The sequence below is a fragment of the Podarcis liolepis genome (genome assembly GCF_965112155.1).
Source record: "Podarcis liolepis genome assembly, chromosome: 3".
In the NCBI taxonomy this organism is placed as follows: Eukaryota; Metazoa; Chordata; class Lepidosauria; order Squamata; family Lacertidae; genus Podarcis; species Podarcis liolepis.
In genome coordinates this window covers 53,166,901-53,181,328 of record NC_139557.1, presented here as the reverse complement: position 1 = coordinate 53,181,328, position 14,428 = coordinate 53,166,901, and the positions used below count along the sequence as shown (strand labels likewise).

Below are 14,428 nucleotides of genomic sequence, written 5' to 3'. Positions count from 1 at the left end.
GCTGATTCACAGACTGAGTTGGGATTTATCGGCGGCACCCGTTCAAATGCTATTTGAAGAAGGTCTTTCTTCGGGGGTGAAAGACGAGCTGGCACGGAGCCCCAGGGCGGAGTCTATGGATCAGCTGACCAAATCTGCGCTGACCATAGGAGCGCGGCAGGAGGCAAGAGCCTTGGAGAGGCGGGAAGGGAGAGGGGAACGTTGGAAGGAGTTCCGCATTCCAGACATTCCTGAGCCAGCTTTCCCGCCGGCAGAGCCGATGGAAATCGGAACAGCGCGCGCGCGCGCATTTTCAAAAACCAGCGAGGGAGCTAAGAAGGAGGGAAAGGGCCCCCGGAAATGCTATCTCTGCCAACAGCCAGGCCACTTTGCCAGAGTCTGCCCCCAGAGGAAGGAATGGCAAGGGATGGTGGGAGCTGTTGAGGGGGGAGAAGAAGGGGGAGCGGAGCAGGTAAAAGCCAACGCCTGGTTGCCACAATTGGGGCACTGCAGCCAGGCCAAAGAGCAGTGAAAGTGCCCGTGCCAGAAGCTCCTCGACCTGCTCTAGTGATTGAAGTGTCGCTAGAGCTGCAGAATGGGCACCCCCTAAAAATAAAGGCGCTATTGGACTCAGGCAGCTCCTGCAATTTTATGAGCAAGGAGTTTGCTGCTGAACACCAGATACAGACCATCCCTTTAAGCAACCCCCTGCAGGTGACCACGATTGATGGCAGGGAGTTGTTGGGAGGAGGAGTCCGCTTGCAGACTGTCCCAATGATAATGAGGGTGGCAAGGCACACAGAACTGATAGCGTTTAATGTGGCCACCCTGGGAGGCGCTCCCATTATTTTGGGAATGAGCTGGCTAGCTCTACATGATCCGCTGGTTGGCTGGCATCAAAGAGTGGTGTCCTTTGGTTCAGCACATTGCCTAGAACACTGCAAAGGGGAGAAGGGTTCAGCAGGGGCCCAAGCCACCCTAGCAGGGACTGAAGTAATGGGGAGGGTGAAGGTACCACCACAGTATGCAGATCTCAGCGACGTGTTCAGCGAGAAGGAAGCTGACCAACTACCACCTCATAGACCCTTTGATTGTCAGATCAATTTACTCCCTGGAGCACAGCTTCCCGTGGGCAAGTTGTATGCCATGTCAGACAAGGAAATGCAGGAGTTGCGAGGGTTCATTGACAAGAACCTGAAGAGAGGCTTCATCAGAGAGTCCAAAGCAGCAGGGGGGAGCCCAGTGTTCTTTGTGGACAAAAAAAATGCGGACAAGCCGAGACTTGTATGTGATTTTAGGCGGCTGAATGCAGTGACTGAACCGGTGGCGTTCCCTATGCCCAGAATTGATGATATTTTGACCAGGGTGAGGAAGGGAAAGATTTTCACAAAGCTGGATCTAAGGGGGGCGTACAACCTGATACGCATAAGGAAAGGGGATGAATGGAAAACCACCATGTTTACCCCTTTGGGGGCGTTTGAATACCTCGTTATGCCATTTGGATTACAAGCCGGCTCCGCGTGTTTTCAATCTTTTATGAACCACGTGCTGGGTCCTTTGCTCTACAAGAATTGCATTGCCTTTCTAGATGATGTGTTGGTGTATTCTGAGAATGAGGAGCAACATGTGAGAGACGTCAGAGAAGTGTTGAGCAGACTGCAAGCCAACAGGCTGTGGGTCAAACTGGAGAAGTGTCGGTTCCATACCAAGGAGGTGGAATTCCTGGGGTACCGCCTGTCAGACAAGGGATTGGCCATGGATCCCGGCAAGGTACAGGCAGTGCTGGAATGGAAAACACCCAAAACCAAGAAGGATGTGCAGAGGTTCCTAGGGTTTGGAAACTTTTATCGTAAGTTCATCCGCAACTTCGCCCATCTGACGGCGCCCATCACTGACTGTCTCAGCAGTAAAAAGAAGTTTGTATGGACGGCGGAGGCGGAGCGAGCGTTTGAGGAACTGAAAAGGGCCTTCGCCTCTGAAGAACAACTTCTGCATGTGGATTTACGAAAGAAGCTAAGGGTTGAAACAGACGCATCTGACAGAGCCATAGGGGCGGTGCTTCTTCTGCAGCCGGGGAAGGAGGAGTCAGAGTGGCGTCCGTGTGCCTTCTTCTCGCGGAAGCTGAACAAATCCGAGAGGAACTACACGGTGTACGACCGAGAACTGCTTGCTATTCATGAGGCGTTCCGGAGATGGAGGCATCTGCTAGTTGGTGCACAACATAAAGTGCAAGTGTGCACGGACCATAAAAATCTAGAGTACTGGAGAACGGCGCGAGTGCTCAACCAAAGGCAGTTGAGATGGGCCCAAGAGTTCTCCAAATTTAACTTTGAGATTTGTTATGTGCCAGGCCCAGAGAATGTTAGGGCGGACGCTCTCTCACGCAAACCTGAATATTTGGAGGGGGAGGGAGCACCCGAAGAAACCCATATCATTCCAGAGGACCGCTGGGTGTGTGGGGCGACTTTGGTGGGGCAAAGGGAATTGGTAGAGGGTACGGTGCAGGATGCATACGCCCAGGGGAAACTCAGGGATCTCAGAGGGGAGGAAGACAAATCCGGTGGTTTTGAGGAGAGAAATGGGGCATTGTATTATAAGGGAGCGTTATATATACCTGAAGGGGAATTGAGGGAGAAGGTACTCAAGCAGCTGCACGATAGCCCCACAGCAGGGCACTTTGGGCAACACAAAACCATGTGGCTGGTTACCAGGGAATTTTGGTGGCCCAAGGTCAGGGAAGATGTGCGGGAGTATGTGAGAGGGTGTGAACAATGCCAAAGAGCCAAGGGGGAGAGGCAGGCGCCGGCTGGTTTATTAGAACCACTGCCCACACCTGAGAGACCGTGGGAAGCAGTGGCAATAGATTTCATGACTGATCTGCCAAGGTCTAGAGGGAAAACAGCCATCATGGTTGTAGTAGACCTGTTAACAAAAATGGCCCACTTCATAGCCTGCTCACATGCGGTTACAGCAGAAGAAACCGCCAAATTGTTTGTAGAGAATGTGTTTAGGTTGCATGGCGCCCCCTTGAGGGTGGTTTCAGACCGAGGGAAACAATTTACTTCCAGGTTCTGGAGGAAGCTCATGAGCTTACTGCATGTAGAGGTTAATTTCTCGACGGCCCGTCATCCTGAAACCAACGGGCAGGCGGAAAGAGCAAATGGGGTTCTCCAACAATATTTGAGGTGTTATGTTAATGACAGAGAGAATGATTGGGTGGAGAAGCTGGCGTTGGCAGAATTTGCCTACAACAATGCAGAGAACGTGTCCACGGGGATGAGCCCCTTTTTGGCTAATCACGGGTGCCATCCCAGAGCCTTCCCAGGGGGGGAGGGGGAGAACTGGAGCGTTCCAGCTGCAGAACAGTTCGTGGAAGAAATGGAAGCGATCCATCGCCAGCTCCAACTCAACTTAAACAGGGCTAAGGAGGAATATAAGAGGCAGGCAGACAAAAACAGAAGGGAAGGTGAAAGCATCAGGGTGGGGGACCAGGTGTGGCTGTCAACCCAAGGGTTGCCATTCAAAGGAGGTTGTAAGAAATTAAGACCCAAAAGGCTGGGTCCGTTTGAAGTCATACAGCAGGTCAATCCAGTGGCTTTCAGGCTCCGGTTACCGAACCACATGAAGCTGCACCCAGTTTTTCACAGGTCGTTGCTGTCACCGTATAGAGGAGACAGTGAGGGGAGGGTCACTAGGGGACCAGCAATGGAGGAGAAGGAACACAGCTACCATGTAGCGGAGATCCTCGATTCCAGGTGGAAGGGAGATCAAGTAGAGGATTTGGTAATGTGGGAAGGGGAACCGGAGTCGGAAAACACCTGGGTTAGGGCAGAGGATGTCAATGACGAGGTTTTAATAGAGACTTTTCATCAGAGGTTCCCACGTAAACCTCAGCCTGTAGCGAGGTTCCGAAGGGAATACTTTGCCACCACCGACGAGGAAGAGGAGTTGGAGGGGTTCCCAGATCCTGAAGAGGAGGAGGATTCAGCTGGCCAGGACGACGATCGATGGAGAGAATTGTTCGAGACGTCAGAAGATGAGGAAGATTCGTTTCGGGGTTTTAGCCCTTCACCTCCCAGGGGGGAGGAATTGGGAGGGGGTGAGGGGGGCCCTGGAGGGGAGGTGGATGTCAGGGAACTGCCATCAGAGCATCAGGTGGTGGAGGGACTCAGGCAGGATGAAAGAGACTCAACTGCTGAAGCAGGGACCAGCAGGGGGAGGAGTGGGTCTCTGAGGGAATGCGAGCAGGAGGGAGGGCTCAGGGAGGCTTCCAGCGAGAACAGTGGGGAGGTATCGGAGTCTCCCATAGGGAGACCCACACCTCGCAGGAAACTGTCACGCCGTGAGTCCAGGAGACGCGTTTCCGTTAAGGAACTTCTTTGCTGGAAACGCTTCCGCAGACAGCCACTGTCGGACTCTACTAGTGACTAGAGCAGACATGTCTGAGGAGCTCCGTCACACACGGAGGTTTGTGGGGTCGCACAAACTCTGAGGGAGCACGTTTTCACGCACAAGCAGCTAATCAAACCCTCACATAACCCTTCATTTCTGAATGTTTAGTCATACTCGTAGTATGTTTGTTTATCAATTGCAGCCACAGAATTGCTTTTAGTGGTGTGGTGACATCAGTCTATCATAAAGCCAGTGTTTCTTACTTGATAAACTGCAGCCAATCTTGTCATTTCATATTGTAAATAAACCTCTAAGTAAACTGCTTAGAAATTCTGAAGATACTGCAATAAATGAATGAAATAAATAAATAATTAGAACATCACAAGCTGCCCTTTCGGCTGATATACTTTGACCTTATTTTTGCTGTATGACTCTATTGATTCCTTTCCCCCGATAATTCAATTTTGTTCTTTCAGTAAAGCTTTATATTGCTATAAAAAGAAATACCTCTGGCTTCCAAGTCATGAAATCTAGGTATAACTGCATATAGTAAGCTGTCTCTTGCTATCATTAACTGGAGCATCATAATCACATAGAACCTTTTCTTGGTTCATTGTCTAAAATAAAACTTCTGTACAGTATAGCTTTTTAAAATCTACAGTAGCTCCTGTGCAGTGTTTGTGTGATAACAGTATTACTAGTGTAGATTTATACCCTCTTGTTATAATCCCTTAATTGTATACCAAGACCTCCTGTGCAAGTTCCACCAAGTGATTTCTGCGGATTCCTCCATGCCGTGTTCCACATAATTGTAGATAATCCCTGGCCATTTGGCCAGGCTTTCTGTGTTAGGGTGTGTGTGAGGAAATTGCACAGGGCAAAAACGGGGAGGCAGGAACCACCCCATTGCATGAGCAGAGTTCTCTGGATCCAACAATATGTTTTGTTCAAGAGCAATAATCCAGACATTCTATTAGTAAAGAAGAGAAAAAAGTGGGGGTGGGGGGAGCAGACAGTATAAATCCCTGTCTCGTTTCCCTGCCCAGTGTAAATCTGTCTGAGAGAAAAGACAGGGATCATCAGCATTAACATTTTGAAAAATAATTTTGGAGCAATTCCTGCCCACCAAAATGTTCTAACATGTTTTGTTTCCCTCCCTCCTTTAGCACTCCAGTTCACGCCTGAGTTACCAAAGCAACATTCAGGGATCTTCTCAGTCCCAGAGTACAATGGGCTATTCTACATCATCTCAGCAGAGCTCTCAGTACCATCAGTCTCACCAGTCGCACCGATACTGAGGAGAGCACATAGACGGTGTTAGAAAGGAATGAACTAGCAGTTGGCGGACTCCAGCAATATGAAGTTCATAACCATGAGAAGAACCAAAAATGCAAAACTGTGATGCAGATTTTAAAGTTAACAATTATAAAAGGAGAACTTTTATTAACTAATTGTTTTGAGACAAGAGACCTTTTTATCCTTTTTTTTTGCCATAAAGGAGATTCTTGTGAAGTTTCCCCTCAGCTTGCTTTCGCATGCGTTCCATTGTGGTTACTCGAATGAAACCGTCTGATCCGAACCCAGCACTTAAACTTCTTTAACCTATGGAATTTTTGAAGGATTCCTGGTGCACCTTTCTTGTGTTGTAGTAATTGCCATAAATCTTATCTTTTTCAAATCCCTTTACCAGGATTTTAAAGTTTTGAAACCTTGAACTCCCAGGCTTTTCAAGCTTGTATATAGTTAGTTTTTTACTAGGCAAACCCGTTTAGCTATACAGGTATAATGCACCTTTTAAAAGCACTATGTTATTTTCACAGGATATTACTGTTTTGCTCATGGATGTCAAGAACAGCAGATTTTACTGTTCCAGAGTATTTTATTATTCCCTTTTTTATTAGTCTAGTTTTCAGATGAGGTCTTTAAAAAAAAAGAAGAAGAAAAGAAAAGAAAAGAAAAATATACAACCCAAGTCTCTGCAGCAACTATTACATGTTATGTGTTTGGATTGAACACCAAACAGAAGATTATGAATGTTTGTTTTTATTATTCAAATGAGCTCCCGTAGATCATTTGCCATTATCTTCCAAGTGGGTTGACCTAAGCTTTGCTTTAAATTAAGGCATAACAGTGAAGTGGAAGGCAAACTCTTCTGTGGCTCCAGTAGGACAAGAGTATGCCATGGTGTCTTCTCTAGCAGTTTTTCGTACATGCAATGGTGTCTTCTCCAATGTTTATCTGTTTTCGGAACTCTGCCCTAGGAGTTTAGCATCAACTAGAAAAAGGGCAAACAAGGAGACTGTGCTACTACTTTGGGGGGCTGTCAAGAGGGACAGAGCATCTTTTTAGTATATGTTTTACCTTCTAAGTTTTGTTTGTTTCTGATGAAGCTTTCCTTTGCTAAATGTGGATGGTTCTGTAACTTGCAGCAAAAAAGGGCAAAATGTGCTGTGGCACCTTAAGAGACTAGCACATTTGTGGCATGAACTGCTGCCAACTTGCAGGACACTTGCAATCATGAACCTGGACAAGCCATTTTTATTTTTTACTATTACTAACCTTCATTATCCATTTGAACCAGATCAAATATTGAAGTTGTTGAGCAATGTCTTGAAAGTGCTTAGCCTTCTCATGTGGGAAAATGCATGTTTTGCCATTTTACCACTGCTGTGATTAACCTAAATTGGTTAAGTGCTAGGTAAGTGAGGCTGTACTGAAACGACTGTTTTCCTAAGGTCAGACATATTGTGGATGTTGGTGTATTGGATAGGCAGCTAACAGAGGGGATGTCAGCTCATCACCAGAGCATAATACTGGAGAGCCATTGGGTTGGATCTAAAGATCCACCTATGGAAGGGGTAGGCAGAAACTGACTATCCCATCCTCCCCCCACTAGGTCAGAGCACCCCTGAATATTCTCCTCTGAGGATCATGGCACTTAGCTGAGTGGGGTGGTTCTGGCAAAGGGGTCCGAGATGGAAGAGGTAGCTCACAGAAGCTCAGACAGAGGCATCTACTCATATTTTAAGGGGTGCTCGAATGGCTACTGGGTAGAAGAGGGGAGAAGAAAGTCATAGGTCATAGAATTGTTGAGTTGAAAGGGGCCACAAAAATCATCTAGTTCAGTTCCCTACAATGCAGGAATATTTCACCCAGTGTAGGGCTCAAGACCACGGTCATGAGATTAAGAGTCTGAAGCTATCCTTCAGTCCCCTTCTGCCTGGTCGCTTTCACAGGTAGATCTGTATATCAAACTCAGTATCAAGTACCTGTGATCAGAGACCATACTTTGATACATCTCCCTTTGTTTTGTTTTTTAAAGAGGCCCAGAATTACAGCTAGTAAAAGCTGTATATCTTCTGCAGTTCAGCATCTTGTGATTCTGAGCCCACCCCCCACCCTGGTCTCTCTTTAAAAAAAACAGGTTTATTGCCTTTCTGAATATGAAGATAGGCATAAAGTTTGTCAGCAATGCTTAGTGAAACGCTAGATGGTGAGGAAGTTGAGCTGAATAGGATTTTCAAGGGTTAAATCTTGAGTGCCCATTAGTGGCTTCCCTTCCCCATCACTAGCAAAAGCCAAATACATTGTCCAACATGTCTGCTAATTTGCAGTATTTATACAGACTGCAGAATCCAGCTTTTTCTTGTGTGGAATTCAGGTTACCTTGGTGCAGAATGGTTTTAGCTCCTCTGACTTTATTGCACTAAAATGGAAAAGGCATAAATTTTAGAATATACATGCAGCACCCTGTATTTGTCATAATAATTAATAAAGAGGTACAGGGAGGAGCCAGTTATTGATATATGCATTTATAAGCATTTACATGGTATAGCAGGGGGTTTGCAGACTTCAGGCTTGTTGAATCTACTTTACTTTTTACTGGAACCCCAAAATCTGTCAGCCAGAGCCATATAGTTAAAATTAAAGGAAGAGTGCCTTTGAGCATTCTGAGCTTACAAATGTGTTTTCTGTACCAGGACAGGACTGAGCTCACAGTCTTTTCACACAAAAGTCTACTTCTGGTTAACATTTCACAAGCTTAATGTGTTTGGGAAATGTTATATTGTTGTTATTATTAAACAACTGGTAATCACAAACTCTTGCTAATCTGCTCTCTACATCTCTACCAATAGATCCTGATCTACCTTCTGCCTACCCCTGCTGTCTAGCGGGAGCTCATGCTCACTCTGTATTCTGATCTGAATTGATATAAAAATCACCAAATCTTTGCACTAAGATTGCAGTAAGCTAACAAGGGGATGGGCCAGTTTTCTTGAGGGAGGAACTATTTTAATCCCACGAGTAATACATTTATCCTATCCCAGGACTGTGTGTGATTCCACTTTAAACTTTAAAAGGTCAGCTCATGTTAAGCTCAGTTGTCTAGTCACTGACATTGTTCCATTTGCTGTTGATACCAACTGGCTCTCTGGAGAGAGCCAAAAATTAATTTATCATAGCATACCCATAACAGGGGGACAAAACAAAAAGTATTCCATTTGATACAAACATACATTTATGCATCATGTATCTTACACTAGTTTTGTTTTACTGAAGTAATGTTTCTTTTGCACCAGCTTTCAGTGAAAATGTTCTACCGGCTCCATGTCTTCCTGCACCCAAGCTAATGTTTGGTGAGCAGTTTAGGAGATTTAACTTTATTTTTATTGGCTTGTGAATTGCTCATTTTCCTCTTCTCCCTCTGTTGCTCTGTCCCCCAACCTCCCGTTTGCTACAGCCCAGCATCTGCGGCAAGCTCTGTCCGAGTGTGGGTTCCTCTGTGCATGCAGTGTGACGACCTGTCTTGAATGTGCTTTATCTCCATGAGCTTCCAGTCCCCTAAAAGGATGGCCATGATCGTTGTCTGTACTGACGATAGTTGCAAATTGCTTGCTTGCTATATACCCCACTTCCCCATGGTGTCTGTACACACAAATGTAGCTGTGCTAAGTAATACTTCATGGCCTTCCAAATAAGCATTGGCAGGGGAATAGATGAAAGTATAGGTTTATACTTCTGAAATGTTTACTGCACTCATTCTGTATTTGTATTTTGGCTTTTTGGGGCATACTTGGCCTATTGCAGTGAGCTGTATGTGTATAATAAATGAGTGTCTCATGTACTGCAGGGCTAAGGCGAGCCAAGGTGAGGTAGCTTTGTTTCAGGGGGAATTTCATGAAACAAAAATGTAATGTAAGACAAATCATATATTGTATGTTATGGAAACACAGAACATGGACATTTTCATAACTGTGCAGCTCTGTCAACTCATTCTTACTAGCATGTGCAGCTTTGACGTCACCTATAATAAGTTTCTCTTTCCTATCTCATCGGCTCTTAGAAGTGGACGTGGAATCGACCTTGGTTGGTTTCTGTCTTGCTACTTTGGGAAACAGCTAGCTGCTCAAGCCTCATTCTTACAATGTTGCTCTTCTCAGCTTTTAGAGAAAAGGAGCAAAGAAATAGGATTAGCAAAGCAGTGATGAAATGTATTGGGAGCATAGACTGCATAATGAAGGAAGACTTTTGTGAAAGCTGCAAGTCCTGCACTCTATATCTGTGACACTGTATCTTTTCGGGTGGGGCTGGGGTGGGAAGGATGGGAGGACATCCTGAGGTTGGGGAGGTGGAAGCTTGAAGTATTTGATTATGTACGATATTTTATATAAACATAATAAGCTTAGTTCCCCTTCATAATCTTCAGTGATGGTACTTAAGCAACATTAAGCAACGATAACTGTTTTAAGATAAAAGAAACATATTGTACATAAAGTCCATGTGTAATCGATATGTTTTGCCACACAAGAACGATGTGTATTGCTTTATGGGGGGAAAGTCCTTAATGCACTGTTATCTCCTAAATATTTAGTAGTAAATTAATACTATTTAATTTTTTAAAGAAAATCTGTCTTGTGTAGACACTAAAAAGTATTACACAATGTGGACTGAAGGTGTCCCTTTTTAACAGCAGTTTAAATAATGTTTTATATCTGTCATGTAGTATGCTTTTAAAATGGTTTTTAGTTGTATTTCCTCACTGTGGAAGGGTGCCTGCCATAAGTTTTCTTTTATATATAAGTTCACATATTCATCTTCTATTCTTGTGTCTTTATTATATAGTTCTGTCTCCTCTCTTATGCAACTTCAGCTCAACAGTTATACCCCACGTATGGCAGTGTACTTTATAGTGGCTACTGAGTTTTGCAAAATCCAGATTTGTACTCTCACTTCTTGGGATTTCATGGGGTGCTCAAGCTAGGATAATGACGTTCAAGTCAACAATGTAGGGGAGTCCTATAAAGTACACCTCCAGCCCCATTGAAGACATACACACATATAAGGGCCTTTCCTGCTTCTGTCCGGAGGTCAGTCATTCTTCCTTGCTGTCACCAAGCATTGATCTCAACTGGCTATGTTGCTGAAGTGAAAATGTAAGAATCTGGCAGCTATCTAGCAACTGCCGAATATGCTTAACCTTGAACTAGCGCAAATGTGCTAAGTGGCATGAATATAGGATAGGATGTCACTGTGGGAGTCCAGTTCTTGCTGCCACCCAGCTCACCTCACCTCCTGCCCTGCAGTGGGAGAGGCTCAGTACCAACTCTGCTGGGCAGTTACAAGACACTGAACTGTCAGGCTTTGCCCTCATAAAGCATTTACTGTTTTCATAATGTCCCAGAAGACTGTTAAAACTATGCTTTTTGTTCATTACATCATTTTTATTTTTTGTTGTAATTAAATTGAATTGCTTCAGTGTGAATTTTTTAAACAAAAATAATATACGTTTGTAATAATAATAAAAAGTTGAAGTCAAGCAGCTGTGTGATGAAACATGTGTAAACTTTGGGCTTCAGTGGAAACAGGATGAATTCCACAGACCTGAACTGTTGTTTGATTTAAGACCCTTCTAAAATCTGCCTCGGGAGTTGTGCTTAGGTGCACATTACGTCCCTTCTCAGCTGTTCCTTGGAAGACAGTACCAAAAGATCTTTTGTATGTTGAATCAGTACCTTTCCATGGAGCTATCACTCCTCATGCAGCCCCTTCACTTCAGTACTGATCTACCTATGATTGGGTCCATATGGTCCTGAGGCAGGGTAGGAGGAGAAGACATTTCATGGGCTTAGCCCCTTAGATGCTACAAGGGGACGTGCCATGAACCTATGCCTGAAATCTCTGTAGATAAGGTGGTGTTTCTGAAGCAGGGGCCTGGGAGCTAACTGCAATGTGTCACGCTTTTTAAAATCTAAATATATCATTGCTAGGTTGCCTGCTGTGAATCTGCTGTTGGCAGCTTCTGTTCCTGTACGTGTGGCCCACATCTCCCCGCCCTCTCTTTAAAGCACTGGTTCCCCCTGGAGACGTGAATATAATTGTACTGTTTAAGTGTCATGAGACTTGTCTGCATGAAGGCATTGTTTCCATAGTGCCATAGTAAGACTCGTGATCCTTTTCCTGGAAAATCTCTGGGTTCTCCATGCAGGTTTCCTTCCCACAGCACCCTGGTTGCTTGCGTGCAGCTGGAAGTGCTATGACCTCTTTCTATTTGCCGTGTGTGTGAGTGTGTGTGTGAAGGAGTGTGTGAATGTGTGCGCAACACAGTTTTAAACCACATCACCCCGAAGGATCATGAGAAATGAAGTTTATCCCTCATGGAGCTATAATTCTCAATACCCTTAACAAACTACAGTTCCCATTATTCTTTTGGGAGGGTGAGATGCTTTAAATGCATAGTGTTGTGTACACAGCCTATGTCTGTACTTGGTTGGGTCAGTCAAAGGGAAGTAGGTGGACGTTGGAGTTTTCAGGGATGGGGCTGGTATACTCTGATGTTAGTTTCATATTCTGTTTTTGCAGCTCTTATTTTTTCAGATTTTTCAATAATAATAATAATAATAAATTTTATTTATATCCCACCCTCCCCGGCCAAAGCTGTCTAATATTGCCAGTTGTTGCATCTGCGATGATTAGGGGCTGCTTACACAATTCTGGGGGGCTGAGTCGTGCTAATTTTGGGGAGGGTGGTCGTTTAAACATTTGCAGACCCATGAGGAGAGCCAAGGCAGTCCAGTGTGGGATGGCCACTTGTACTAAAATCCACGTAAAGAGCCTAGGGTCAAGATACCTGCTGTTTTGAGGGAAGGCAAGTGGCAAAGACAGCCTTCCCCATCCTGGTATATTCCAGATGTTTTGAACTACAGCTCTCAGCACCCATGACCATTGGCCTTACCAGCTGGGCTGAGAGGAGCTGGAATCCAACAACATCTGCAAGGCACCAGATTGGGAAAGGCTGAGCTAGGAAGTGGAAGTACTAAAGGATGCTGGGGTCTGAGCCACACTATTTTGGAGGACTCCTTTGAGATGGAAAGAGAGAAAGAAGCTGGCAGAAGGAGCTATTGGTGGGCAAAAATTGTTATAATAGGCATCTGGAAGAAGGTGTCTGATATGCAAGGAGCACTGAGGATGCTTGAATCCAGAAACAAGGAATAGTTTCCATGATTTTCCATGCACAAGATTGATCAGTGTAGGATATTTGGTATGGATGGTGTGTTCAGTTGAGACCATGTGACGAGAGACTTCTGAACATGAATACAGGTAATATTTAGCAGAACCTGTAGACTTCGTTCTTGTTTTATTTTATTAACCTACTCCTGCCTTTTGGCCTAAAGGATCCTCATTTTGAAACTAATTGGTTATTATCCTACTGTTGATGAATAGGAAACTGGAAGCCTAGGAAGACCTAATGAATTTCTTTCAAGCCCAGTAATACTGGCTTGGCCCAGTCGGGGCATGCTGTTATTGTTTAAGATTATTTTCAGATTTACAAGTATATTTTCAAATGTAGATTTTCTATGAAAACAAACTTCCTGGTCCAGCCTTTAATTAAACTGGATTCCATTCTTTGTATTGCTGTGGATGGGATCTGTTCAGATCAGCACAAGTGTGTGTGTGTGTGTGTGTTGTTTTTTAATTACATGCAGCCCTCGTGTACAGCTGAAAATTTGACTGTCCATCAAATGTGCTGTTCTCCTGGCTAAATTAGCTTTCAGGCACATCACTGTTCCATATAAATGCATTTAAATGCTGCTGAGACAGAATGAGCCCAAGCAGTGCTTGGCAGAATATTGTATTAACTCGGGCGATGAATTTTCTTCAGTACCTACCATGCTGTGCAGGAGTGCTGCTGCAAGGTGTAAATCTAGCTGGGTGTGTGAGTTTGGCGGACAACCTTGCCTCTTATCTTCTCCAATTAGTTGTGGGGAGGGAAGGGAGCTGAAATTCTGTGAAATATATACTGCTCGCAGAAGATTGCTGTTTAAACAGTCACAGGTTTAGCACAACACAATTCAGTAATCATGCTAGTTTTATTGGTAGGAAGTGGAGGTATAGCTACCCAAGAAGCAGGGCTTTTTTCAGCCAGAACACACTGAACTCTGTTCCAGCACCTCTTTTTCTAGGAAAAAAAAAAACCTGCCAAGGAGTGTGAGGTGTGAAAAGGCCCACAACTCATCCTAAGAACTGCCCTATATCAGTGTTGGAAGTTTGCACAAAAGTTAGCATTTTTTTTGTATCCCCACCCCCATATATGTTTCTAGATGCGAGTCTATAATAGAAGAAACTGCTGAAAGGGTCAAACAAATCTCTTTGTTAAGTTACTGGCTCTGCCAAGCCTATTAAACACCCTTTTTACATGACTAAAGAGTTGGCCATGTTGCCACAGAAACAACTAACTAGTAAAGCCTCTAGAAGAAAGAGGTAGGCTTTCACCTCTCACCTGCGTGGATGTCATTCTAGGGGTACGAGAAGAACACTCCAGGAGCTGGTCTTGTCTGGTCAGGAGCTGGGAAGACTTGCTCTCTGTGTTGAAACCATAGCTGTGAAGACAGCCTGGAATCCTAAGGGGAAGCAAAATCGGTTGCAGTGTTAATGCAATTAGATCATTCATCTTATGCTCATGTTGTATCTATGTGTAATTAAAACCATGTATCAAAATGACATCACAGGCTCCAGTGAACTTTATTCCAAGAAAGCTGAACTTGTAAGTGCTGGCACC

At 44.6% G+C, this 14,428-nt stretch overlaps 2 protein-coding genes across 7 annotated transcripts in view; one reads left to right on the top strand and one right to left on the bottom strand.

Annotated features, from left to right (window-relative positions):
• Positions 1 to 11,188, top strand: part of CDK19 (cyclin dependent kinase 19) — an 86,315-nt gene extending 75,127 nt beyond the window's left edge. The window contains 1 exon segment of the mRNA XM_083497849.1: positions 5,538 to 11,188. Within this exon segment, the coding sequence (XP_083353975.1) occupies positions 5,538 to 5,669 (132 nt within the window). The 3' untranslated portion in view covers positions 5,670 to 11,188.
• Positions 1 to 14,428, bottom strand: part of LOC310704458 (uncharacterized protein) — a 62,204-nt gene that overhangs the window by 14,682 nt on the left and 33,094 nt on the right. For 4 of the 6 annotated variants that reach the window (XR_014524778.1, XM_083497956.1, XM_083497954.1 and 1 more), the window contains exon 2: positions 14,150 to 14,270. Coding sequence is in view for 3 of the 6 variants with exons in the window: in XM_083497956.1 (XP_083354082.1) it covers positions 14,150 to 14,270 (121 nt within the window). In the remaining 3 variants the exon portion in view is untranslated. Of the gene's footprint in view, positions 1 to 4,518; positions 14,271 to 14,428 lie in introns of all 6 variants that reach the window. The other 2 variants (XR_014524777.1, XR_014524779.1) reach the window with 1 other exon arrangement.